At 37.1% G+C, this 25,028-nt stretch overlaps 2 protein-coding genes and 1 long non-coding RNA gene across 5 annotated transcripts in view; 2 read left to right on the plus strand and 1 right to left on the minus strand.

The window, feature by feature from the left end:
- The window catches only part of LOC107696127 (sestrin-1-like), a 43,064-nt gene extending 38,703 nt beyond the window's left edge, over positions 1-4,361 (plus strand). The window contains exons 1-10 of one of the 2 annotated variants that reach the window (XM_016496315.1): positions 7-235; positions 1,074-1,139; positions 1,323-1,523; positions 1,606-1,788; positions 2,354-2,584; positions 2,768-2,915; positions 2,994-3,106; positions 3,202-3,392; positions 3,619-3,763; positions 3,869-4,361. In XM_016496315.1, coding sequence (XP_016351801.1) covers positions 134-235; positions 1,074-1,139; positions 1,323-1,523; positions 1,606-1,788; positions 2,354-2,584; positions 2,768-2,915; positions 2,994-3,106; positions 3,202-3,392; positions 3,619-3,763; positions 3,869-3,955 — 1,467 coding nt within the window. In that variant the 5' untranslated portion in view covers positions 7-133 and the 3' untranslated portion in view covers positions 3,956-4,361. Of the gene's footprint in view, positions 1-6; positions 236-1,073; positions 1,140-1,322; positions 1,524-1,605; positions 1,789-2,353; positions 2,585-2,767; positions 2,916-2,993; positions 3,107-3,201; positions 3,393-3,618; positions 3,764-3,868 lie in introns of those variants that run through there. The other variant, XM_016496314.1, reaches the window with a different exon arrangement.
- A 488-nt stretch (positions 4,362-4,849) lies between these two features.
- Positions 4,850-23,556, minus strand: LOC107696124 (armadillo repeat-containing protein 2-like). Of its 2 annotated transcripts, XM_016496310.1 has the most exons (19): positions 23,444-23,556; positions 22,507-22,774; positions 22,010-22,082; positions 21,757-21,928; positions 20,618-20,747; positions 18,989-19,032; positions 18,388-18,495; positions 16,559-16,749; positions 15,778-15,880; positions 15,433-15,686; positions 14,039-14,184; positions 13,037-13,136; positions 11,473-11,755; positions 8,419-8,541; positions 8,196-8,309; positions 7,984-8,116; positions 7,748-7,887; positions 5,410-7,190; positions 4,850-5,178 (listed from the first exon to the last, which is right to left on the minus strand). In XM_016496310.1, the coding sequence occupies exons 2-18, from the start codon at positions 22,716-22,718 to the stop codon at positions 7,051-7,053; spliced, it is 2,466 nt and encodes an 821-aa protein (XP_016351796.1). In that variant the 5' UTR covers positions 22,719-22,774; positions 23,444-23,556; the 3' UTR covers positions 4,850-5,178; positions 5,410-7,050. The 2 variants fall into 2 exon arrangements, with proteins under 2 accessions (XP_016351796.1, XP_016351797.1); XM_016496311.1 differs by lacking the exons at positions 4,850-5,178; positions 5,410-7,190; positions 7,748-7,887 and having other exon boundaries at positions 7,995-8,116; positions 8,196-8,346; positions 23,444-23,555.
- A 114-nt stretch (positions 23,557-23,670) lies between these two features.
- Positions 23,671-25,028, plus strand: part of LOC107696128 (uncharacterized) — a 34,383-nt gene continuing 33,025 nt past the window's right edge. The window contains exons 1-2 of the long non-coding RNA XR_001635058.1: positions 23,671-23,793; positions 23,901-23,984. This is a non-coding gene — a long non-coding RNA (uncharacterized LOC107696128). The remainder of the gene's footprint in view (positions 23,794-23,900; positions 23,985-25,028) is intronic.

A 25,028-nucleotide genomic window follows, 5' to 3' on the forward strand; every position in this document is an offset into this window, starting at 1 on the left:
AAGAGTGGGTATTCTGCTCGGGAGCTTCAACAGCTGGTATGAACGGGTAGCGTAACCAAATATCTCAAGGAACAACGGGAGCTAAAACAAGATAGTCGCTCTAATTTTTTATTTAGAAGCAGAAAAGCGCAATATGAGGCACGCATCGACATCTAATGAAACGATGGAAAACTCTTCTCTCACCATGACAGACTTGTTCAAAATGTGTACACAGTGCGAGCGGCTAAGTAAAAAGGTAAGAAACCGAATAAGAGCTTGACATCGAGTTTAACTAATGACAGATGTATTTTTTAGTTAACGTGTTTCGTTAGTCTTCTTTTTGCCGTGGGTTTTAAATCATGTCCGTTTATTCAGTCCGTTTGCTGCAGTGCAGCCTGTTCTTTGTACTTGCACCATGAACACTGCTGGCTTGTTTTTCTCAGTCTTCTGTCATCGGATCAATAGACACTCGTCTTTTATCAATGACTGACGGTATTAAAATCAGTGTCACATTGTCTAAATGTTGTTGTTGTTGTTGTTGTTTTTATTCAAGCAAAGCACTAAAATCAAATATGCAAGATAGCCATTGTGTGGAACTGATGTATGTTTCTGCAAGGGGACAGATTGAATTGCTCGCGGTGTCAAGTTAAATAGCATTTAGCATTTCATGTAGTTTTACACCATTGCTTGCATATTCCTGAGTCAGCTATTTTGGCATGATTATGTCACTGGTATATTGCAAACTCAGAACACTTTTTGTTCATAGGGAATCTAGGTTGTTTTGAATCATTCTCTTTGTGCCTTTGACAGCTTCTATTGTATCAATAAGCAGATGAATGATGTTCAAGATCTAACTGTTGCTGCTGATTGCATTATGTTATGTATTATAAAGAATGTATTTTCTAGCCCATGCCAGAGACAATTCTAGAACCAGCCATTGATATTTGAGCTGAGGAAGGCTGTTGTTTTTAAGAGCTCTGGTCTGACGCCAGGATTTCTTCAATATAATAATCATAGTTTTGTGCCAAATGCTTCTCTCGGTTTTGACATGTATGTCGATCATGTAATTATGTTATTGGTTTTGAACTTTTTAGGACGTTGGAGTGCGAATCCCCAGACCGATGGGAAATGGACCAAGTAGATTCATACCAGAGAAAGAGGTTAGTGTTAACATCAACCCTGCTGGATTTAAAGTTGGCATGAATCTCACTCCAACCATTATAATCAACAAATTGCACCCCCTTTTTTTGGCATTAACAATGTTTATCATCACGGTCTAGTGAAGCTATTTTACCAGTACTGAATTCCCCAGGTTCACCTCATCTTTATTCCCGTTGTCCCAGATACTTCAAGTCAGTAAATTGAATGAAAGAATACAGTCGATTTTTGAGGACGCTTTGGCAGTGCTCGGTCGCCTTGACAACGTCTCCTTGGTGATGGGGTTCCATCCTCAGTATTTGGAGAGCTTTCTTAAGACACAGCATTACCTGCTTCAGATGGACGGTCCGTTGTCTCTGCACTGCAGACATTACATAGGGATAATGGTGAGACTGCAGGCTGTATTTTTGTATGCAACCTAAAAATCACAATGATAGATTCTTCTAAAGGAGTGTCTGTGCACAACAGGCTGCCGCTAGGCACCAGTGCACGTATCTGGTCAACCTGCACGTGAATGACTTCCTGCAGGTCGGAGGTGATTCCAAGTGGTTGAATGGTCTGGAAGAAGCCCCACAGAAGCTGCAGGCTCTTGGAGAGCTCAATAAGATCCTGGCCCATCGCCCCTGGCTGCTCACCAAAGAACATATTGAGGTATGACTTCAACCTCACAGTCCCACATGGACACTCGCCTACAGCTTTGTTGTGCTGTAACGAGCACAACAAAGTTTTATAATGCTGTTAGAGGCAACTATGAAGTATTAGGTCAGTCTGGTTTAAGTAGTTATGAAGTTTATTAGCTGTAATGGAGTTATATTTGGTGTAATATTTTATTATTCCTTAGAAAAAAAAAAGTGCTTATTTGAAAAAATGTGTCAAATGTCAGTGTGTGATTCCTCCCTAAAATTGGGATATTTCTGAATTAATATTTGTAAAGAAAACTTGCCTTAAAAATTTCAATATAAGTTTAAAACAGTGAATAAAATAAATATATATATATATATATATATATATATGCTATTACATTTTACTTGATGGTTACGACATGAGTCATTAAACTGAAACTTTTCTTTTTCACTTTTTCAAAACCGCCTGAAACCAACATGAATACCAAGAGTACATTTCTAAGAATTCGATTTTTTCTAATCTTTTTCCTTTTCTTTGTCGTGGACACTCTTACATATCATTGGCCTTCATATTTTTTATTTTTTTCTTACAGCGTCTACTGAAGGCTGAGGAGCACAGCTGGTCCCTGGCCGAGCTGATCCATGTTGTGGTGCTACTCACACTCTATCACTCTCTGGCCTCCTTTACGTTTGGTTGTGGCATCAACCCTGACATCCACACAGATGGAGGACATACGTTCAGGCCGCCCTCGCTCAGCAGTTACTGCGTTTGTGACATTGCCAATGGCAACAGTGCCCTGGAGGAAATGTTTGGGAACCAGCAGGTGAGACAGAGGGAAATGTATGCAAAGAAAATGATTGCAAGACGTTCTCATTTTTTTGTTAGACTTCCATCCAGTGGTCCTGAAAAGGGATCTGTGGAATGCATGCAGTGCGAGGTTCAAATTCCTAACCATACAGTGCACAAAACTGTGTGATGACCTAGATTCCTGTATGCTTGTGTTTAGGTGTCTGAGTTCTCTGGTGAGGTTGAAGTGCTGATGGAGAAGATGAAGCAGCTCCAGGAATGTCATGACGAAGAGGAAGCCAGTCAGGAGGAAATGGCCACTCGTTTTGAGAGGGAAAAAACAGAGAGCATGCTGGTAGTCACCTCTGGTAAGTGGATTTTTTAATTTTTATTTCAAACTACAACGCCAGGATGACTTGTATTAAAGCATCATGTTTGGTCAACAGAGGATGAGGAGTGTGTACCATCCAGAGATGTTTCACGACATTTTGAAGACCTTAGTTACGGCTACAAAGACTTCTCCAGGAGAGGAGAACATGTACCCACTCTCAGAGTGCAGGTGAGAAGAAAGTCAAATTGTCTTCCTTGTTGCCAGTCAAAGGAAATGGAGGATTAAAATAATAACAGAATTGTGATATTTTCTGCCCTTGACAGGACTATAGTTGGGAAGATCATGGCTTTTCCCTGGTGAATCGGCTGTATCCGGATTTTGGACAGCTTCTAGATGAAAAGTTCCAGATCACATACAATCTGACCTACAACACAATGGCGACACACCAGGGTGTGGACACTTCCATGCTTCGTCGAGCCATCTGGAACTACATCCACTGCATGTTCGGGATTCGGTAAGCCTCTCCACGCTTCTTTGTTTCACAAATATGTGGCAACTTTAAATATATTTGGTTGTGCTGTAAAAATTTGTTTATTGTTTGTCATTCTACACATATATATACATATGTACATATATGTGTGTGTGTGTGTGTGTGTGTGTGTTTTTTTTTTTTTTTCAATTTTTATTTAGATGTTATTTAAAAAATCATATTGCTGAGGTATCTTTCTATTACACGGCAGGTACGATGATTATGATTATGGAGAAATTAACCAACTGTTAGACCGCAGTTTTAAAGTCTACATCAAAACTATGGTGCGCACTCCAGAGAAGATCACCAAGAGGATGTATGACAGCTTCTGGAGGCAGTTCCAGCACTCTGAGAAAGTAAGAAGCACTTCAGAATCACAAAAATGAACAGGCACAGATTATTTGTGAAAGTTAAATCCTCTCGCTTTGAGTTAATAACGATTCTTTTCTTTTGTCTTTCAGGTCCACGTTAATTTGCTTCTTATGGAAGCGCGCATGCAGGCAGAACTGCTCTACGCTCTGAGAGCTATCACTCGCTACATGACATGAAGTACTGTTCTTGTCTACCTTTTTATTTTATTTTTTTACTGTCATTGACGTTGGACACTTCAATAAACGTACAAATGACAAAAAAAATGGGAAAAAAAACAAAACTGAGGAAGAAGAACAACAGGTGGCTGCGGAGGATGATGACAAGGTTGTTTTGTTAAAAGAAGGGAAAAAAAACAACTGTCAACTGAACCTACTTGTTGAAATCACTTGTGTGGCTGCTCAGCCTGCAGTGCCAAAACTGGCCACTGGGTGGGGGGCTCTGAGAAGAATCCCTCTAGTGTGTAAGAGGACAAGCTGAGACTGCCAGCTTCTGGAGGCCAGACCTCCTTTAGTATTTCAAATGCATCTGCGATAAGATGCCATGTAATCATATCTTCTTTATGTGAGATGAGATTAAAAAACACAAATAGCAACTCCAGCACCAGTGCAGAAAGACTGCACTGACAAGACTTATCTACTAGTGTTTTTTTTCCTTATCGCTTTATATAGTTTTTTTTTTCCAGCAGTGGCTAGAGATAGAAGCATTACTGATTTTGCATAAACGCGTGCCTAGTCATGCGCAGCACTGGCAACAGGTGCTGAGGTGCCGTCTGTTCATGCTGCTTTTCTCAATTGAGAGGCCTCAAGACACCCAAACCATCACCCATTTGTATAAGCTAATCCAGGAACAATTGTGTTAGTGTGAGTGTGAGAGCGCAATTCAAAAGTAATAGCTGTCTGAGCCCTTGTTAGAGTTTACTGTAAAACACCACTTTGTCTCATTGTGACATTTCCAATGTGTGAATGCTACATTGCTACACAGGGAGGGGGTGGGGGATAGAGAAATAATATCCAAACATAGGCTATTTTGGGGGTTCATGCATTAAAAATATCAAAGCACTTTTTTTGAAAAATGTTAAGCTTCAGCTGTTATGTAGCCATTTTGTTTCGATGACCGCTTTCTATCTTTTTTTTCATTTGTGTTAGCAACTTTCAAAGTGGAAAGGTCTTCCTTTTGTGACGTGCTTCCTGTTGCTCTGATCCATCCGCCTTCTTCCTTTTAACGCACGGTCATCTTAACTCCTTGTTTTTATTTTGGGGTTTATTAATTTAAATACCTCCTGTTATGTATCCTTAAATATCTAAGTGCTGTCTGGTTAGCAGAACCTTGTCTTATGTGGCTGCCTGTCATGCGCTATAATCTGTACAGAGCTAGAGGCTGAACCAGGCGACCCGCATGACTGCATGGTAGTGTGGGGGTTAAACCATGCTTGTTCTTATTATCAGAACTTTAACCAGTGTAACTAAGCAAGTTTTGTTTTGTGTGTGTGTGTGTGTGTGTGTGTGTGTGTGTGTCCTCCTGTTATGTATCCTTAAATATCTAAGTGCTGTCTAGTGAGCAGAACTTTGTCTTACGTGGCTGCCTGTCATGCGCTACAGTCTGTACAGAGCTAGACGCTGAACCAGGTGACCCGCACGCTTGTGGGGTTACACCATGCTTGTTCTCATTATCAGAACTTTAACCAGTGTAACTAAACAGTTTTGTTTCGAGTGTGTGTGTGTGTGCGCATGTGTTTTCTTTTCAAGCGGGGTGGATTCTCTGCTGTCTTTTTTTGTTTACTAAACCAGTTAAGTACTGCATTCTGATGATGGCAGGACTAGAGGGATGGTACTTTTTCTTTTGGAGGAGGTTTTAAGTCAGACTTGAGAGACTGATGTCAGTTACTGACAATTTTATAAGAAATTATTTGTAAAAAAAAATAAAACATGGTATTTCACTGGTTGTATCATTTGTAATTTAATCTGAAGTCTTTTTCTTCCCTGAAAGTCACAGATGATGATGCATTACACCAAACAATTATTGTTATTCATTATTAATTGCAAAAAAAAAAAAGATTTGAGCAGTCCAAACACCTCATATTATGAGAACTGAAGGTTATTTATATGCTTATTAACAATAATAACACTAAGATATCGTTTATATAGCTTTTAGGTCACATAATCAATGTTTTTATGTCCATGAACATCCACCTAACAGTAGAGACCCTTGTAGCAAAGCAATATATCGGCACAGACACTACAGGCCTATAGAAAAGCATCCCCTGCTGTGCATTAATGATTTCAACACAATGTTGAACGTGGCAATTTGTCCTCTCACAGCGAGGATTAAAGCAAGTAACATTGTTAACCTTGGAACCATGCCTGTTTGCATAAATAAGGAAATTTTCCCTTTTGTTGTTTGTAATTTCCCTATTTGTTTGTGGTTATGAGGCTGGTGGTCATTTAGTGCCTGTAAATGGTCATTAAATGGAAATCACCATAGGCTAGTTGTTGCTCATTTTAAAAGAATAATGTGAGAAGTTGGGTTCCCCTATTAATAACGATAAAGTATCTTGTTCTTTTCTGAAAAAGTCCCTTGGATATTGTACAGGAGTTAAACAGCTTCAGACAATACACAACGAAGACTGAGAGGAAAACGTTAAATCTCAGTAAATAGTGATTAAATAAACTTAACAAAAATCAAATTTTGGTCATTGGTTTTTAAGCATGTATGTAGGTCACCTCTAGGGCAGCTGTGTAAACTTCATAGTAATGTATAGACTGTAACTGTGAAGTGTTAACCGGTTAAGAGGAGGGAAGCCAGTGCCATATTATATCAGTTTGATGTGATTGTATTAAGAAATTATGACAATGTTTCTATCCTGTGTTCTTTACAGACTTTTCTGGAAGTGTCTGTTTAATAAAGTCTTTGAGATCACGGAGATGCTCGTGAGTGATTTTTGCATGTACATTAGTGTGGTGTTCATGAACATAAGACTTGCTTTCTGTGTCTGACACAATCCATGCTTTCTCCTATTCAAGCTAAATACAGCAGCATAAGGTTGTGTAATAAACATTTGAACTATTTTATTTTTAAAAAATGTGTTGGTCATAATTGACAAATTCCCTATTAGTATTCACAACATAAGTTCACAACATTAAAAGAGATATTGTATTAAAGTGCAATATACACACTGGCTCTTTCCTCAGCTTGTAGGTGTACATAAAGTACATGCAAATACACACACAGACGAGCATGTGACATCTGGAGAGGAGGAGTGTGTCAGTGGAGCTTACGGAATGATTCCAATAGTGTCTTCAATATGAAAACGCTGTCTAAGCCTCTCAGCTACAGGCAAAAACAGCAGCTCCCAGCATGCTTCCTGGACCTGTCTGACTCCATCATCAGAAGGCCACTGCAAAGCTCCTCTGTCTGTCCAAAACGCAAGACAAAATGTCTACATTAAGTTCATACAAAATTTTTAATCATTAAAATAAACAGTGTTTTCTTCATGTAATGTCATATGTGCAGTGCACATGCCAAAGTTACTGTCAACTGACTGTTATTTGATTAATATTATATATACAATTTGTTTTATATATTGTTTACATTGTCATATATATAATTTACATTAATATTTTAATTAATACAATATAAATATATATATATGTATATATATATATATATTAGATATGTATTAAAATTTTTATCAAATATTAAAATTAAAAAATAGAATTATAATATACATTATATTGTATTGTACTATATTTTATTGCAAATTAATATTTTAAATATTAATGCAAATTAATTATATATAATAAATCAAATTTATGTTATTTTATTTTAATTATTATATACACATGCATCATTTGAATATCTTTGACCGTTGCAAGCAATGACTGTTATCACTTTTTTAGTTTTTAATTAATTGTACCAAATTAGCATATTAAACTGCCAGTTCTGATGCTTGTGTGTTTATACGTATATACCTGTGTAGAGCCACAAGATCTCCAACAGCTCTTCAGCGTGTTGCAGCTCTCCATCTAAAGAGCAGTTCCACAGAGTCTGACACACAACAGTGGCCAGATGCCAGTCCTGAGGCCCGAAGTCACGCAGACAGTCAATAAGCCTGCAATATGGAGATAGAGAGAAGGCATAGTACTTATACATTATACATACAGTGTTGTCAAAAGATGAAAGCATACTGAAGAGAGAGGCAAGTTACTTCTGAACAGTTCCCTCGGCCCTCAGCATGGCCCTGTTGTCTGGATCTGCAGATAGGTTGATGAGAACTCCACATGCAGAAAAACACACATCAGGGGTCTTGGAGTCCAGGAGGGTTACCACATACTGCTCCACTGAGACACAAAAGACCAACACAACGTCAGCCTCTGGAGGTTTGGATAAAGAAAAAGTGGCAGAGAGAGTGTCTCACACCTTTGTGCTGCATGATGAAGTGTCTCACATCTTTGATCTGCGACAGATTTCCAAACACACATGTGGCCTCCAAAACAGCATCCATACTGGAGCTCAGCAAGAGCTTTAATAGCACTGCAATGACAGAAGGACAGGCGGGAGGGGGACATTACTGAAGAACCAAGACAGATGCAACATACAGGCTGCGTGCGCACACACACACACACACACACACACGTCTTACACTGTGAGATGTGTGTGTGCTGGGCACGGACCACTGAGCTCATGCCTTGGTAGAAAGACAGGTTGTTGATGGTGGCCACGGCATTAACCACTAATTCTTCACTTTCCTGTACACACCTGCACTCTGAGAGAGAAGGGCAAAAGACACAGAAATCTTAGAGAAAACTTGTACAGAATAGGGATGCATTATAAATATGTGTAATTCGTTATGCATGTTTATTTCCTTGATTTTTCATTTGGACTACATTTGCCATCATCTAGCACTCACTTAAAGCGACTCTATTAATTGAAAACACTAAGAATGTAATAACACAGTTATATCTATCAAATTTTAAATAGGGTTATTATAGTTAACTAAAACTACAAAAAAAAAAAAACTTGAAATATATGTTAACTGAAATGAAAAAAAAAAGCTAGTTGACAAGGCAACGTTTTCATTTAGTTTAACTTGATGTACTAAAATAACTAAAACTGAAATTACAATAAATACAAATTGGTATTTAAAAAGACAAAATAAACAAAAAATTACTAAAACCTTAACCAAATTGAAATAATGGAAAATATGAAAATATAAACAATCATGAAATAATAATATAACAGTATCTCAATGATACTAAAATAAGACTGTTCTCAAAATGAGTATCCATTTTTCTACAATGCATTATAATGTTGTGATGCCTAAATTCACTTGTAGAATTTAAAACAGCTGATTGTTTGGTTTTTAGAGTTTTATTTTGAGTGTATTAATACAAGATAGTACAGAACATTAATTTCGCCTATTTAAACAACTGTTAGTTCATCAAATCACTTCCCTTATGAAAAGTAACCTTGGGTTTTATTATAGTAAATATGTAGTAACCAAGGTTTTTTTTTTTTTTTTTTAACAGATTGATTACCATTTGTATAACCACAGTTTTACTACAAATACCATGGTTAAACTATAGTTAGTGTAGCAAAATCACGATTAATTTGTCGTTATCATGGTCTAACTACAATAAAGTTTTTTTTTTTGTTTATTTGTAGTAAAACCATGGTTCATTTTCGTAAGGGCTTCCTTGTCTGCATATGTACCTTATCTGCAGGATTTATCGTTACGCCAGTAGGTGGAGACAAATTACCGTCTATATAAGTGAGTCATTGAACTATAGATTCAAATTATTTGTTCAATCAGAAGCTGCCTGAACGAGTCATTGAATCATTCAACCAATTCATTCGGAAAACAAATTGTTGCAGCGGTTCTGCTGTGGCTTTGTTTTAACCTTATCTTTATCTAGTTGTCGGAGCAAAAACAATAACTAAATCTTTTTATTTACACCCCACTGTTTTGGCACATTACAGGGCACAGGTCTTCAATCCTGCTCCTGAGAGGCCACACAGCATTTAACCACTATATTTACAATAATCATTTCAATTTTAAGTAGTGTCTTCTCAGCATTTCAACATTGCATCAACTACTGATGAACACACTGAGTGATAATTCAAATATAAATTAATGAGTTATTTAACCATGTATTACTATGTCTTTGGATGGCTTTTGTCTTTTAAACACATTAAAGTGCACAAATTCACATTATTTCTTATTTATATGTAATGCGGGGATTTTTGTCATCTGCACCTCTTTCACCTAATATATTTACTTGAAGTACCCCTCGGATTTTAAGATAATAATTTTATAATTATATAACACATTTGGATGTTCACAGTTCTCTGACATTGGTTGGTGGTCACATGATATGCAGGTAAACAAATATGTCTAAATATCTAAGAATATCCGATTTAAATCAATGAGATAAATGAGTTAGGTCAAAAGTAATCAAAAAGTAGTCTGATTATAGTACCTAAAATGTGTAATGTATGAATTATGTTACTAACTACAATTTTTGTCATGTAATTTGGAATCAGTAACGGACTACAATTTGTAAGTAATCTACCCAGCTCTGGCTACAGTATAGCATCAGCCAGATGGTTCAATTCTTGGTACAGAAGATCAGATCGCTGATCAGGTGTTACTTCCTCCTTGAAAAGTTTCAAAACCATTCGTGTGAATTTCGGTGCGAGTACTTCACGATAAATCCGAAATTGAGGTAGTCAGAATCTGCCAGCGCGTGTGACTGTAGTAAGATCCTGTATTTCCCGTTCAAAGTGCGGTTTGCTCTGTCAGTGTTTGTGTGTCACGCTGCAAAGCGTGTGTTCGTTTCGAAACACCTTTTGTTGTGGCAAATGCTCTGTCATTGTTACCCTTGATTTCTCAGTTTCTTTTTCCTTCTCGATTTATATTTTCATCATAACAGGATGTCATTTTAATGTACCAGACATAAGGTAGATAAGCGAGAAACAATAAATCTCCCACCCATTTCCTCTCTAACTGTCCACATCTCAGTTCTAAAAACGACAGCATCCTCTAACTGTCATTTCTAACTGCAAGAATCTAGAAGTAAGTTTTAATATCATTTCTCACATTCTAAAAATGACATATATTTCCACAGGACACAAATCTCTACTTCAAAAAGGAAATGCATAACCACCTCTTCGCCCTAACATGCCTGCTTCTGAAACATTTGCATGCAGAACCAAAACCAAGCTTCCATCCATCACCGTCAAACCACAGTGCAACATCTCTGAGAACACCAGGCTGCACAAAAATAGAGCTAAGCATAATAAAAACATGCAGTTTACAGACTGGCTGTTCTCGTCATTGGAGAGGATGCAGTAACTTGAGGGCCTGTGCCAGTAATCGACGTGGAGAGAACAGCATGTGATTGCACTGTGCAGAGCAACCAACTTGCACATTCATTCAAGTTCAAGGAAGTAAACTTAGCCTGACACATCTGTGTTGCTGTGTGTTTAAAGTCACATCGCTTTTGCTAAGCATTGGTCACGTACACAATGCTTTGAGAGTGACAACCGCATTGAAATGCATGAGTGAATGCACTGCAGTATCTGTAAAGTACATTCCCAGTGGGTTTTCTGTAAATATGGAATTTTTGCTGAATGAACTATTAACTAATTAACCACTTAGAGGAGTGTGTGTATATTTCATGGTTATGTTTTGTACCCAGCACTTCCAGTAGCAGCTGTACACACAGTGTGTTGGCAGCTAGTGCCGTGCCCACGGTGGGATGGATGGCCAGGTTGGCCAGCAGTCTGATCAGTTTGACCAGGACGTCCTCTCTCTCAGGGGCACGGAATTGCTCAGGGGGCGATGGTGTTTCCTGGTAGACCTGAAAAAGATCTAAGAGGACATCTATCCCGCCTTCCTCTTCATAGACTCTCTCTCTGGCTTCAGTGCTCTTGGCTGTCAGATTTCCTAGTGTGAACAGGAGACGCACTACCAGATCCTGCACATAAGAAAAGACAGAGGACAAGTGTGTATAGTAGGTCTATGTTGAGTAGGTCTAAGTTAAGGTGACAACACATGCAACTAATTACATTTAATATGCATATACATATATTAATGCATTTATCTAATTTGACATATTTGGCATTGATCCATAAATAATGACATGACACCCTCTTGTAAGACATAACATGTACTATATATTTCTTTTAAAAATGTGTCTATCTATCTATCTATCTGTCTATCTGCTACTAATCACTAATTTGGATTCTTTGCATGGTGGAATACCAGAACTTGAAATTTATATTTACCTATATTTTTAAATATTTATAGTATAATTTATACCACAAGTATTTTATACTTATATTTTATATTTATATTACATAGTTTATATTTTAGACTTATATTTAAATATTAATGCAAACACTGGGACTGCAGATCAGCGGCATACATATCTAAAATGTGTACCATTAAATGTGGGGAAGATTTTCATTATTGAGTTATCATTGTATTCCATGTTGTATTTCTTGTGTGTTCTGAAGCAGTATGAGAAATGTGTAATCTGTTTTTTTTTTTCATAAAGCACAAGTTGCAAACATTTACATTATATATACTGTATATATATATATACTGTATATGTATGTATATATATATATATATATTGGACACAAACAAATACTAATAATTACACACAGACCTATTATTTACTAAAAGGAATGTAATATGTTAACTCTAAAAAATTATGAGATAAATTAGGATTAAGCCTGGTGTTTAGCCATTTGATGGTCCACTAAACCTATGCAAAAATCACTTGACACTTCTGTGAATCTAGCAGCCTTTTGTTAACTTTATTTTGTCAGACAGTTTAAACAGATTTTCAACAACTTCTTTGTTTTCATTTAGAATGTATGAAAAAGCGGGGTGCAGAGAGAGACTTCTGGCAGTAGTCTCGAGGACAGTATGTCCCTATGTGAGGCACAGGGTGTGTGGAACTGTGTTTATGATACCTAGTACTCAGTATGGACCGTGTTTATTCTTTATGAGATTGGGCGCATATGATCTCATTACACTTAGTGCCAGAAGGAAAGAGAGAGAAGAACATGAGCTGTCTGTACCGAAATAAAACGAAAAGAAAAACACACACACCTTCATAGACCATTGCTTAAGTTCCACATGAAAGCAGAAAGCGGAACATGCAGCCTATATGCTTACATGTGTGTGCTTGTTTCACTGTATGTCTGAGCGTGTGTGGACAGTATACATATACTTGGGCCAAATTCACCTGTTTCCTGCTGTATTTGCCTAGCAGGTCCAAAAATAGGCTGCAGCAGCGTGGCGTCTCAGCTAGTGCATGACAGCATTCAGTGTAGGTGGACAGCTTGCTGGAGACCGAACACACACAAGCATATTCGCACACATCACATGGCACAACTTTATCAACACTAATCAAAAAGCTCAATTCCTCAAACTAAAATTTGAAATTACCTCAGCTGGTGGATATTTAAAATGCATTTTATAGCATGCATTACAAAACTTTTAACCAGTGGTCCTCAATCAGGGGGCCCATTACAGGGCCTCAGAAAACTGCTAATGGGGAACTCAAGATGACTTCAAATCATTTGAAATAAAAGAAAACATAAAATGACTAAAAATCAAGATACAGTATTTCTAATTTTAATTCAAATGCTTTTTTAAACTGTTTTGATCTTTACATTATGATGTGAGGCATACACATACAGTGTTTCATTTATAAAATATGAAACATTTCTATATGATATTTATGTATGATATTTTATAAATGAAATATTTGAATGTAACAAAAGTAAAGCCATTTGAATTTTTTGCATTGTGGAATTTGAAAACTTAAAATTTACATATTTTAAAATATTTATACTTATATTTATCTTCCATTTATTTATTCTTATATTTTATCAAAAATTCAATTATCACCCATAAGTAAAACATAAGCCAAAAAAATTATTATTTTAACTATTTTAACCACAGACTAAGAAAAAAATGGATATGAGGTACTCTTATCGAAGTGTGATTTCTAGACCTGTAAAAATATTGTACTGTAAATTAATAAATCTTATAACTGTGGGCATTTTTAGAATCAATATACATTTTTCTAGTTATGTCAAGCTCTACAATATTTTATCGGGTAGAAATGATAAAATATAAAAATGTTAACCTTGGAGTTAAAAAGATTTAGACTCACTGTTCTAAACACTTATTAATTTGAATGCACACACACATCACAATGACACCTGAAAGACAGACTCACCTGAATATTCGGGCCACATTAATGCAGATGTCAATGTCACTGCGGTGGTTCTCCAGAATCAAGCAAAGAGTAGAGAATGCCTTGTTGGACAGGAAGGAAGGCCGAGACTCAGACTGGTCAGCTATATTTCTCAAAGCAGCTGTGACCTAGAAAGGGTCAAGAGGTCAAGACTGTGAGCAACTGTGTGTTTGAGGAACAAACACACACACACACACAAAAGAAATGTATGAGTATGTATGTTTGGCGACTGAGTGTGAATGAGGGACTGTGCAGCAGGTGTGCATGTGTGTGTACTACTGCCTAATGGGTAGAGATGCATATAAAAGAGGAAGCACTTATAATCAAGAAGAAATAACAGTAGGTCTTCAAAGTGGCCTCATAAATCTCTCCATCAAGAGCAAGAGACACTGATTAGGATACATGGAGGGTGCCTGCTAGAGCTGCTTGGCCCATCGGGCCGTACTTTCATAAAAATCCTCATTTCCGTCTGCCAACAGACTAATGAGTGGCACAGCAATTGGCACTGAACATCAAACCATGCGTGCGGAGTTCAGGAAGTTTGTTAGGGCAGAGTTAAATCATTCCTGTGAGACGTACTTTGTGCTGGAGGAGTATGAAGTAAAATATGGACATGGAGAAGTGGAAAAAGGGCATCCTCCCAGACAAAAGCAAAAACAAAAGCAGAGGAAAAGCACATTAAAATCTGCCCTTTTATTCGACCCCATGCAACCCCACCCTTATGAAGCACTCATATTTTGTTCCATTTCGCTCCCAGAGCAGAGTTCTGAGAAGCATCCGTGTGGGGTTCAAGCATGCTGAATTCTTCAAGTCTTCATGACACAGATTTACAATGTTTGCAATGCAAACTTATTTTGTTTTGTCTATGGTGGTGTGTGTGTTGCACAAAGCACTATTCCAGCACATAGGGGGAGCACACAACCTCAGTCACTGCACATATGCATGACGGGATCTTTTGTTTTGAGGCAACAAAGAAAAAAGGTGATCATACGTCATAGAAAAGTCTTGTCAGTTCAACCAAAAGTGAAAATTCTGTCACTATTTATTCATCTTTATTTCGTTCCAAACCTGTATGACTTTCTTTCATCTGTGGAACATAGAAGAAGATATTTTGAGAAATGTTTCTTGGTCCATACAATGGAAGTCAATGGTAACCAAAATCGCTCTTCAAAATATATTGTTTTTTTGTTCCACAGAGGCAAGCAAGCCAAACAGGTAATATATGGGTAAACCATCCCTTTAAAACAGACAAATCTATCTAATGTAGGTATACGTGTGATCGCGATCATGGTCGCCATACTGAAAACAGGGTTAGAGCTGACAATAAAGCAACTTTGACTCCTGCATAATCTAAGCAGCCATCAAGGATCACCCACCTGTACCAGTATGTGTCCTGCGATGATATGCTGACCTTCTCCCTCTGACTTGTGAGAAGTTACATTAGCTGAAGTAGATGGACCATGCATCAGTCTTTTTGACAGCTGCAGTAGTACGCCGATAAAGCCTTTAGACAGCAGCAGCCTGGAGAGGGCGGCGTTCCCTGAGAGGAGCTTCAGTGAGCCGACACAGTACAGCACAGCTTCACCTTTACTCCACACATCCTCACAATGGAGCAGAGACAGTAGGGAGTCTGTGTGTGTACACATAATGGGCTGATGTTAGAGATAATGACTGATTGAGTTTAGAAATTATGGGTAAGTTATGTAATAATCGGGTCTCACCTAGGATGCAGCCGTTTAGGAACAGGGTGTCGTTACTAGCGTTCCGGCTGATTTTGAAGACAAGTTTGCAGATGTTCAGCAAGTTGTTTCCAGTCACACTGAGCTTGTAATATAGACAAAAGCAATAAGGCAGTAAAACTCATTTCAAATTTCACATATACTAGTATGTTCTTATCTTACAAAGTAGAGGCTGGTTAAGATCAGACCTTGTAAATTATGTTGTTTGACACATTTAGATTGTTAGGTTGTCAGAAATACTAAGATGTTTTCTTGCATTTTTAAGACTTTTTCTCATTTAGGATCATGAACATGCCTGCAAATATCGATACTCTGTGTCATGGAATGTGCGACTACACAAAATAAAACCCTAAATAAAAAACATTTTTTGATGTGTTTTGTTATGTCAGTTCCTCAGGTAGACGCTTTTTTATTTTTTCAAATACATTTACACTGTGCATTCTTATCAGTTCATACATGTTCAGTTATCTGGAAATCAAACCCATAATCTTGGCTTTGCTAGCCCCATGATCTACTGTTATAGCATCAGGAAAGCACACATAAGCATTTCTCCACACTTCTTCTGTTTAAAAGTTTATGTTAAAATGTTGTTTTCATAGGTACATTTTTTTTAATCCATTTAGGATAAATTTGACCCAGACCATAATGATCATACCCAGATTTTTAACATAATTCAAGGTTTAAGACATACAGTACTGTGTCTGTGTGTGTGTGTGTGTGTGTGTGTGTGTGTGTGTGTGTGTGTGTGTGTGGATATACTCACTGCCAGAATAAGTTTGGCTAATGTTAGGTTAAGTCGGTCCGATCCCACATCTATAAGCCTGAAGAGTGTTCTAAGGATGGCAGACCTCTTTTTACACTGCCTTCCCAGCATTCCTCTCTCTGCCAGGGCGTTATAGAGACCATTGCATGCGTTACACAGCTCTCCCACTATCTCATCTGACATGGCATCACCTATAAGGATTGTTTTTTTGAAAAAGACAAAACCCGATCAGTATACTGTATGTTCCAGTGCACAAAATAACACAATGTCAAGGTCGCATTTCAAACCGAATTTTTCACGGTATTAATTGCAGCATTGTCATCCTTCAACTGTCCCTGTGAAGGACAGTGAAAGAAGAGTAGTCTGTGGGGTACACAGCCTCTTTCATTCAGCTGATCTGATGTGTACACAGAGTAGGCTTACTGACATTTCACTGACATTTGGCCCACATGTCAACACCCACTGACAGAGTTAACATGGCCCTCCAGGGCAAATTCCCCCCCTGTATGGTATGCATCATTAGTGCATATATAATAGCTCTGTACTGTCTTTCCACATGTACTGGCTCTGAGCACAACAACATAATATGTCACTGAGTTTTAAGTTAGATTAGACTTCAATAGAGTATCAATATCTCCAAAATCCCCTGGGCTCAATTAAAATCGATAAATAATCTTTTTTTTTTTCATCTTTGCATCTTAGACTAGCTGTTGCTTGCGGAATAATTATCCATCTCTACATGCTTTTAACCATTGTGTGCACTGGCAATGCTTTATGCTGGATCAAACTTGCCTTTAGAGGATAAGTCACAGGCTGCATTTTTCAAAGCTATTTTTGCTAAAACAAATGTTTCTCAAATCTGTTTCCAAGATGGTTGGCATTCTCCTCAACGGCACCCTCTGATGATGCCATGGAGAATATGAATGGTATTTTATGCATGAACCAAGAGTCTCTTGGCACAATAAATATTTGATATTTATCTTTTAAATGAATTTCCATTGAATTTTCAAAGTGCTTAAATATTTACTGCCATTAGATTGCATTTCACAGTTCTTTTCCCCCGCCACATGCTTTGACTTTAAAAGCTCTATACCGTGCCAAGCTCAACACAAGTTTTGTTTTTATTCCTCTGCATTCAAATATTGTGTTTTTCTTTCTCCCTGCAGTTTTGCTTTCACTCAGGGACACATTCAAGTGCTAAAGTGCAGCTCTTTAGTATGAACTTGCATAAGCACAATCCAATAACCCCACAACTGGGGCTATCTTTCTAAATCTAAAGTTAGTATTAGCAAAAAATAAGAAGCCACTTAAATAAAATGTTTTTGGACCATTAAAAAAAAAACTGTAACAGGGTGAATGGAAAATAAAACTCATGTTTTGGGGGGATTGACTACTTGTATGTTGTATTATTTCTCTTTAACTCATTTAAAAATATTGCTTAAATAATAAAGAAGACTGGTAAGAGTGTGCTGCAGAAAATCAGAAAATCTTAGCAACATTACATTTATTTAATTTCATATTTCTAAGAGCCCAAACAGAAGTAATGTAACATTTTTCACAGAGGGTTATGTTGAAAATTTGTTCTCACAGAATTCCCTAAAGATAATGAATGATTTTTGACCCTAAACACAGCATTAGGGTTAAATCAAAAAGCAAAATCATTCTTTCTTAAATATGTTAATTTTGAATTGACCAATTCTATGCAAACATATTGTTGGTCTGATGATGTCCAGCAAAACACATGGTGACCCTTTAATGGTAATCTTTAAGGTCATCAGATCATTACTAGTGCATATTAAGCCCATTCATAAGAGTAATTTTATCATCACCTTGTGCAAAAGACTCAAATTCTTGAAGGACAGGAAAGATTTTAATGTTCCAGAACACAGATTCATCCATGTTGTCATCTCCTGTGTCTCCATGCCCAAGCTTGACTTCTACAGCAGAATGAGATGGAGTGGGTGTCAGACAGACAGACATATATATAAACAGACTGACAGATGTGCTTGATTGATCCCCTAAGGGAAATTCAGAAATTTCACCCTAGCAGTTCGTAAAGCAAATGAATGTAATACAGGATGTTCAGCATAGCATGAAAAGGTCAGAGCTTTACACCCACACGACTCTTCATTAGTGTCTATTCTGTTCAAATGCCTCTCTGAGCATTTGCATTGTGGACGAGCTGCAGGAAGTAGTGGGTTGCGAAAACAACAGATCAAACAGCTATCAACATGGCATCTGGACAAAGAATCTTGAGAAACTGCTGCAGAAAAAGTGGTTTAGGTTTCCAATCCGATCAAATGTTTGTGGCTACTGGCAAGATTATGTCAGGAGCAAGATTTCCAAGAATGTTGCTTTGTTTATCATGTGTTTGACTGTCGGTTAGCGGTTTCAAGTGCAGATATATACATCATAGATATAGCAATATACCTGGTTTTGATCCTCTTTCACTGGATACATCAGTTTGCGGTATTCTGTTAATCACAAACACAAATAAATGTACATACAGAGCAGACAGAGCATACATGACATCATTGTGTTTGGAACAGTGGTTAGATGAATTACAAAAACTTAAATGGTGTACATTTATATTTAACCTGAACATTTTTACAAAGTCTGCAGGTAAAAAATGCTTAAAATGTATCAACATAAATACAAGTTCAAAAGAAATAATAAAACATTATTTATTTATTTATAAATGGCAGTATTATCATATAATTCACCTGTTTTCCTGGCAGACACAAGAGGTCACTGTTGTGATATTCTGATGTAGCATTTCATTTGGCCAATTATTTTCATTATATCTTTTTCTTTAATCCTCAATGATTTCAAAATCAGTTACTGGTGAAAAATAGATCACTTTCAAAATGTGCTTGTGTAAATGTTCATTAAAATATGCGTGCATGTAAAGGATACAACAGACAGGAAACCACAGGTTCACGTGCTTGTCTCAGACCTAATCATGCACTGTCATGGTTAATTTTATCTCAGATATCAAGATATCCGTTTACATGGTTTTAGTCTGTGCTATCATTAACAGCAGATTAAACTGACATAGTATGTCTCAAATGTACTTGTACTGCTTAAAATTCTCAATTTTTATAGTACAGTATAAATGCATCATTCTTCTTTATCATATGTCACATGGGTATTTCCTAAGGATTGTGAAGAAATGATGGTACGGCTGAGCATATTTGTGGCATTGATCATATTTGGGCTTTGTACTGTCTCGATAATGCCTCATTGTTGATGGGATGCCTCGGCTGAGACGTGATCTCATCGCGTGAATCTCAAATGAGACTGTACTGGTGGTCAACACACCAGTGAGCCAGCCAGCCACAAACGGCCTGCATAATCTAATATCGCTCCATTAGCAACTATAACAAGGATATGGTACAGAGAGAGGGAGAGAGAGGGCTTGCCGCCTGACTTTAACTTACTATTAAGTTCCAGAGTGTCCGTAAATGCATCCAAATTGGAAACGATTCTCAGAACCTAACATTGCGATTTTCATAAGTGGGCATTCTGGGCAATGTTTTAATGAGAGCGCTTGGATTTGAATAAACAAATCTTTTAATGTGATCTGATGGATGGTTTACACAATTCTGGTGCATTTCATGCAAGAGAACATAGAAGAGAAAAGAGAATATCTTTTAACTCTGAAAACTTTGGTAACGAAGGGATTAATACCACTGGGATCTACTGATCCTCAATGGTTCACAATTAACAAGTTCACTCTCTGTACAGGGTGTCCCGAGAGTCAACAACACATAAAATGTTTTATTGCTGTTCTTAGGCACAGAGCATAAATCGATTTACTGAAGGAGTTTGGTGGTGCATTGACAGTAGAGGTTTTTGTTATGAAACTCAAAGGGACAAACGCCTGATGTGAGTCCCTGTCATAAACATGCTGATTCAAAGCTACCCATCTACAGAGGTTTCAATCCTCTAAACATGTGTTCAATAAAATTACAGATGTAGGAGTACATTAAAAGAACAATAAACCTTCAAGTGCGCATAGAAGACAGCAAAACAGATGTTTGTTCTCAAAAAGCAAACCTGTGTTTGATAAGTATGTGCAGGTCTGTTTCGGAGGATGATTTTGTTTCATGCTCTGTAACATCAGCACAGTGTAGCTTTTCTCTGTCACCTGGTTGGTCTGCTCCGATCCTTGACTCTAGAGACATATCTGAATAGGCACACAACAACACAGCTTAGCTAAACAATCAAAAACACATATATTAATAGATATAATCAACACATATATTTTATGTTTTTGAGAGAATTTCTTATGCTCACCAAAGATGCATTTATTTAATCAAAAATACAGTCAAAACAGTAATATTGTGAAATATTACAATTTAAAATAACTGTTTTTTAATTGATTAAAAACTAATTTTTTAGCAGTTATTACTTATTCTAATATGCCGATTTGTTGCTCAAGTAACATTTCTAAATATTATCAGTGTTGAAGAGAGTTGTGCTGCTTAATATTTTATATTTTTGTGGAAAGAAACCATGATACATTTTTCAGGATTCTTTAATGAATATAAAGTTTTGTTTGAAATACATTTTTTTTGTAATATTATAAGTGTCTTTTCTGTTACTTTTGATCAATTTAATGCATTTCTTAAAAAAAAAAACTTACTAACCCCAAACTACAGTAAACAGAAGCTCAGCCAGAAAAGTTACATTCATATCAACCTTTTACAGTCTAGCATTGTCCTTTAGTGTCATTAAACTTTTTGAATGGTTTTATTACTAATGTACTAAAATAAATAAAATTCAATCTAGCAAACTACTGACAGGACAAACATACATTTTGTTTTCTCAATACAAACAAACTCAGGGCATACAGAGTTACATCCTGGGGATGTAAACTGATTTATATAAGATTTTATATAAGAAGTGTCTATTTATTTTGGTTCAGTGTGAAATACTTTATCAGTTAGCTGACTGTCTCTTCAGAGGCACTGACACAGGACACAATGAAGAGGGTTATCAATCTGCCTGGTAAATATGCACTATTACTGCATTGCACTTTGATTTGAAAGATAAAGTAAAGTAACCCTTTGACATCTTGTTATTGATTGATTGATTGATTGATTGATTTGATTTTTTGGTGGGGAAATATTTATTGAAAAGAGAAAAAATTGAAAACAAACAGATTAATAAAACAGTTTTATTTCTTTTCTTACTCTTTGTGTTTGGTGTCATGGGTGGTAGTCTGTTTATGGATGCTGCTCTAAGCAGTCTGGCTCGAGAACCTCCTGATCCTATCCTTGTATTCCCTCGTTCAGCTGGGGGTTTGGGAAGAGTTGCTTCCTCAACACCGCCATCCTCATCCAGGGACACAGACAGGCTGGGTTTCTAGGATTGAGAGAACTCTTGAATAACTGTTTCCTGATTTCATCTGAATAGTCAGACATAAAGTTTTGAAAGGCTTCTTACATGTTCCAGTGGGCTAAGACGAGTTCCAGAGCCTGGCCTGGAGTCAGGAGCTTCAAAATGTCGGGCATGTAGACTAGAAAAGAAAATTGTGAAGGCAATTAAAACAGCATACTAGTTTTATATGAATAAACATGATGTTACTAACTACATAATTCATGTACTTTAAAGAGTGCAACAGTCTGGTTCTGGAAGTTAAAAATTCCATTAATTTTCTCCATAGGGGGACTGATTTTTATCAATAATTTAAAACATTTAAAGACAGACCTACTACAAGGTTTTTAATCTATGATTGGTTCATGGCTTATAATTGGCTTAAAATGGCTTAAAATCCCTACAAAAAATAAATGGGAAAAATACTTCCATAACCAAGGCTGCTGAAAAAATAGACAGGTCCTTTTGCACTCTATAATCAAAATTCATTCTAAATATTATAAGGAGCATAAAATACATTCAAAAGGGTTAAATACATAAATCTATCATCTCCAATGTTGTTTTACCTGAATGCAGATGGTGGTCGTCCATCATGTGCACGAGAAGATGATTCTTCAAAGAGCTGCCGATGCTTCTCCTGAGGTGTGAAAGGCCGCTGTGTGGCAAGAGTTCTGAGAGAGCGACGAGCTTCTGACACTATCTCAGCACTTGTCTGTCTCCTGATGCCAGTGCTTCTGTAGACACGTTCACTTTTGTCCTGAAGCTCCATTAAAGACATGCTTCATCCATAGGGATGCATACCAGTATCAAGGGCCTGAGACCTTGTCCATTATCCTATAACCAAAAGGGTAGGTAAAGATGCATAACTATAGTTAAAGGAAGAGAAAACATTTTCTTTTGAACAAAATTAACTGCTTCTTGGAAATCTGTAGCAGACTTTTTATTTTATATTTTTTCTGACATTCTCATCTTTATTACTTCAGTCTACATTTTACAGCAAGTGGTTTGCTGTCCTGTAAGACTTGTTTTTCAATATTTCATATTTGATTACTTTTTTTTTTAAATGCACCCCACACACAACCAATGTCATATCATTCAGGGGTGCATTTCCCAAAAGCATCGTTAGCCAACCATGGTCGCAACTCTTTTGGTCACAACGAACTTGCAAACAGTTGCTTTTGGGAAACGCACCCTAGAGCACCGTCACCATGGAAACGCACAACGCTGCTACAGTAGCTCTGTGTAACGTTAGCAAAACAAAACATTCAAAACATATAAAGTAAACAGAAACTTAAAACTTGAAGCAAATAAATAAATAAATAAACTCTTACAATGAACAACTCGATCTGCGATCTTATATTCAGGTAACCGACAAAAAACAACAATATACCACGACACTATTATTAGTATCAAGCGTTGCCTGCAGCCTACTTAATCAGACAACTTGCTGCTCTTTGGCAGTACACGATGTGAACAGCACAGAAAAACAATATTCCCATTTACCTTGATTTCCAAACGAGTTAGGCCTTGATTTCACTGTTTTAAAGAGATCATCTTTAATCCAGAAAGACGAGCGCGTGACATCAGAAAGAGGCACGCACGCCACAGCGTCAATCACGGCCACGCGCATGGTCATGTGACACACGGAGGCTTTTGTGTGAAACCTGCAGCCTTTTCTTACTGTGTCATCGTTTTCTTCCATTTTATGTTTTCAAAAGTTTGACCAAATTAATTAGAAGTAATAACCTATAATTACCTAATGATTGTCTTAATATATAGCCTAGGTGTGTGGCCTCAACCATAACATTATTTCCAAATGGAAAAAAACCCTACAGTCTATTAAAAAAACACAGGTGAGTCAGTTCAAAACTTGACATATTCGATGAAGAAAACGTATTTATTTGTATTTAGTCTGAAAGTAAATGAAGCCTTCTTTTATATTCCTCCCCAAAACTCATAGTATTTGCCCGGTGTTCATTGAAAAAATCCTCAAATTCAGAGCCCACAGAGATGCCAGATGTGAGGCACGCACAGGAGATGACAGGTGAGCTGATACTTACCACCCAGAAAAATAAAAGAGGAATTTAAAGCTACGAATTGTGGCTTTCTTCAAATGAGAACAGTATGGTAGCCCAATTTTTGTGAAGTTGGTAACTTTAATTGAGGACACATTATGCAAATATCAGATAAAACGTGATTGTCTTCTGTAACTGACACTGACACGTATATTTTGTCTCTTTTAATTTCCCAAAAAGCTTGTGTTCTCATTTAAACCTTTTGAGAATCTGTCCACAATGTTTTACTGTACAATCTTTGGCTAAATTGATTTATTAGAGACATCAAAGATCTTAATTGAGTTGCAGATGTAGACTACTAATAATATTATTCACAAGTAAGACTGATATGAGTTGTCCAGCACTACAAACCCAAATCTACTGTTTCTCTGTTCCTCATAAAGTAAAATGCACATATGAGCCATCTTTTGGCTCAGTGGTTAGATTTAAATAGCTCTACAAGCTTCATTCTCATGGATACAAGAAGTCTCATTGGTGTAATGTGATTGGAGGAGCTAGCCAATAAGGAGTTAGTACGAGAGTGCTCATTGGCCAATAGCTGCATGGATATGGTTGCCCTCTTTCATTGTCACTAGGGGAGTGTGGTGCCAAGGATGGCAATCTTGATAACATTATGTCATGCATACTGCATTTTTCAGCTTGTCAGATTTTAGATAACGCTTGCATGAGATGCACAAATCTGTATTTAGAGGGCTGCATGAACGGTGTAAATTTAATTATCTTGTGAACCTTGACACATACGCACAAACTACACCCCTGACGGTGGTTGCTCTTCTTTTACGTCACTGAGGTAAATTGGTTTGCTTTGCAAGGACCATCATTTTCTGGCTGCTGTCTCCTTGACAACCACTTCCTTATGGGCAGTCTTTGGGCACACATTCACTCCCTCACCTGGTGATAAGGAAAAGGCAAATGTATAACAAGGAGGTTAAGCAATGCGACTTAAAGGGGTCATATGATGCTATTTTAAAGATCATTATTTTGTGTATTTGGTGTAACAGAATATGTTGACA

Source organism: Sinocyclocheilus anshuiensis, unplaced genomic scaffold (genome assembly GCF_001515605.1).
Source record: "Sinocyclocheilus anshuiensis isolate Anshui unplaced genomic scaffold, SAMN03320099.WGS_v1.1 scaffold306, whole genome shotgun sequence".
Classification (NCBI taxonomy): Eukaryota; Metazoa; Chordata; class Actinopteri; order Cypriniformes; family Cyprinidae; genus Sinocyclocheilus; species Sinocyclocheilus anshuiensis.

Coding starts and splice junctions, on each gene's coding strand:
- LOC107696124 (XM_016496310.1), bottom strand. CDS start 22,718: ATGTCTTTAATGGAGCTTCAGGACAAAAGTGAACGTGTCTACAGAAGC. Junction 21,929..22,009: donor GTCTTAGCCCACTGGAACAT/GTAAGAAGCCTT, acceptor TCTCAATCCTAG/AAACCCAGCCTGTCTGTGTC. Junction 8,117..8,195: donor CTTCATCATGCAGCACAAAG/GTGTGAGACACT, acceptor TTTGTGTCTCAG/TGGAGCAGTATGTGGTAACC.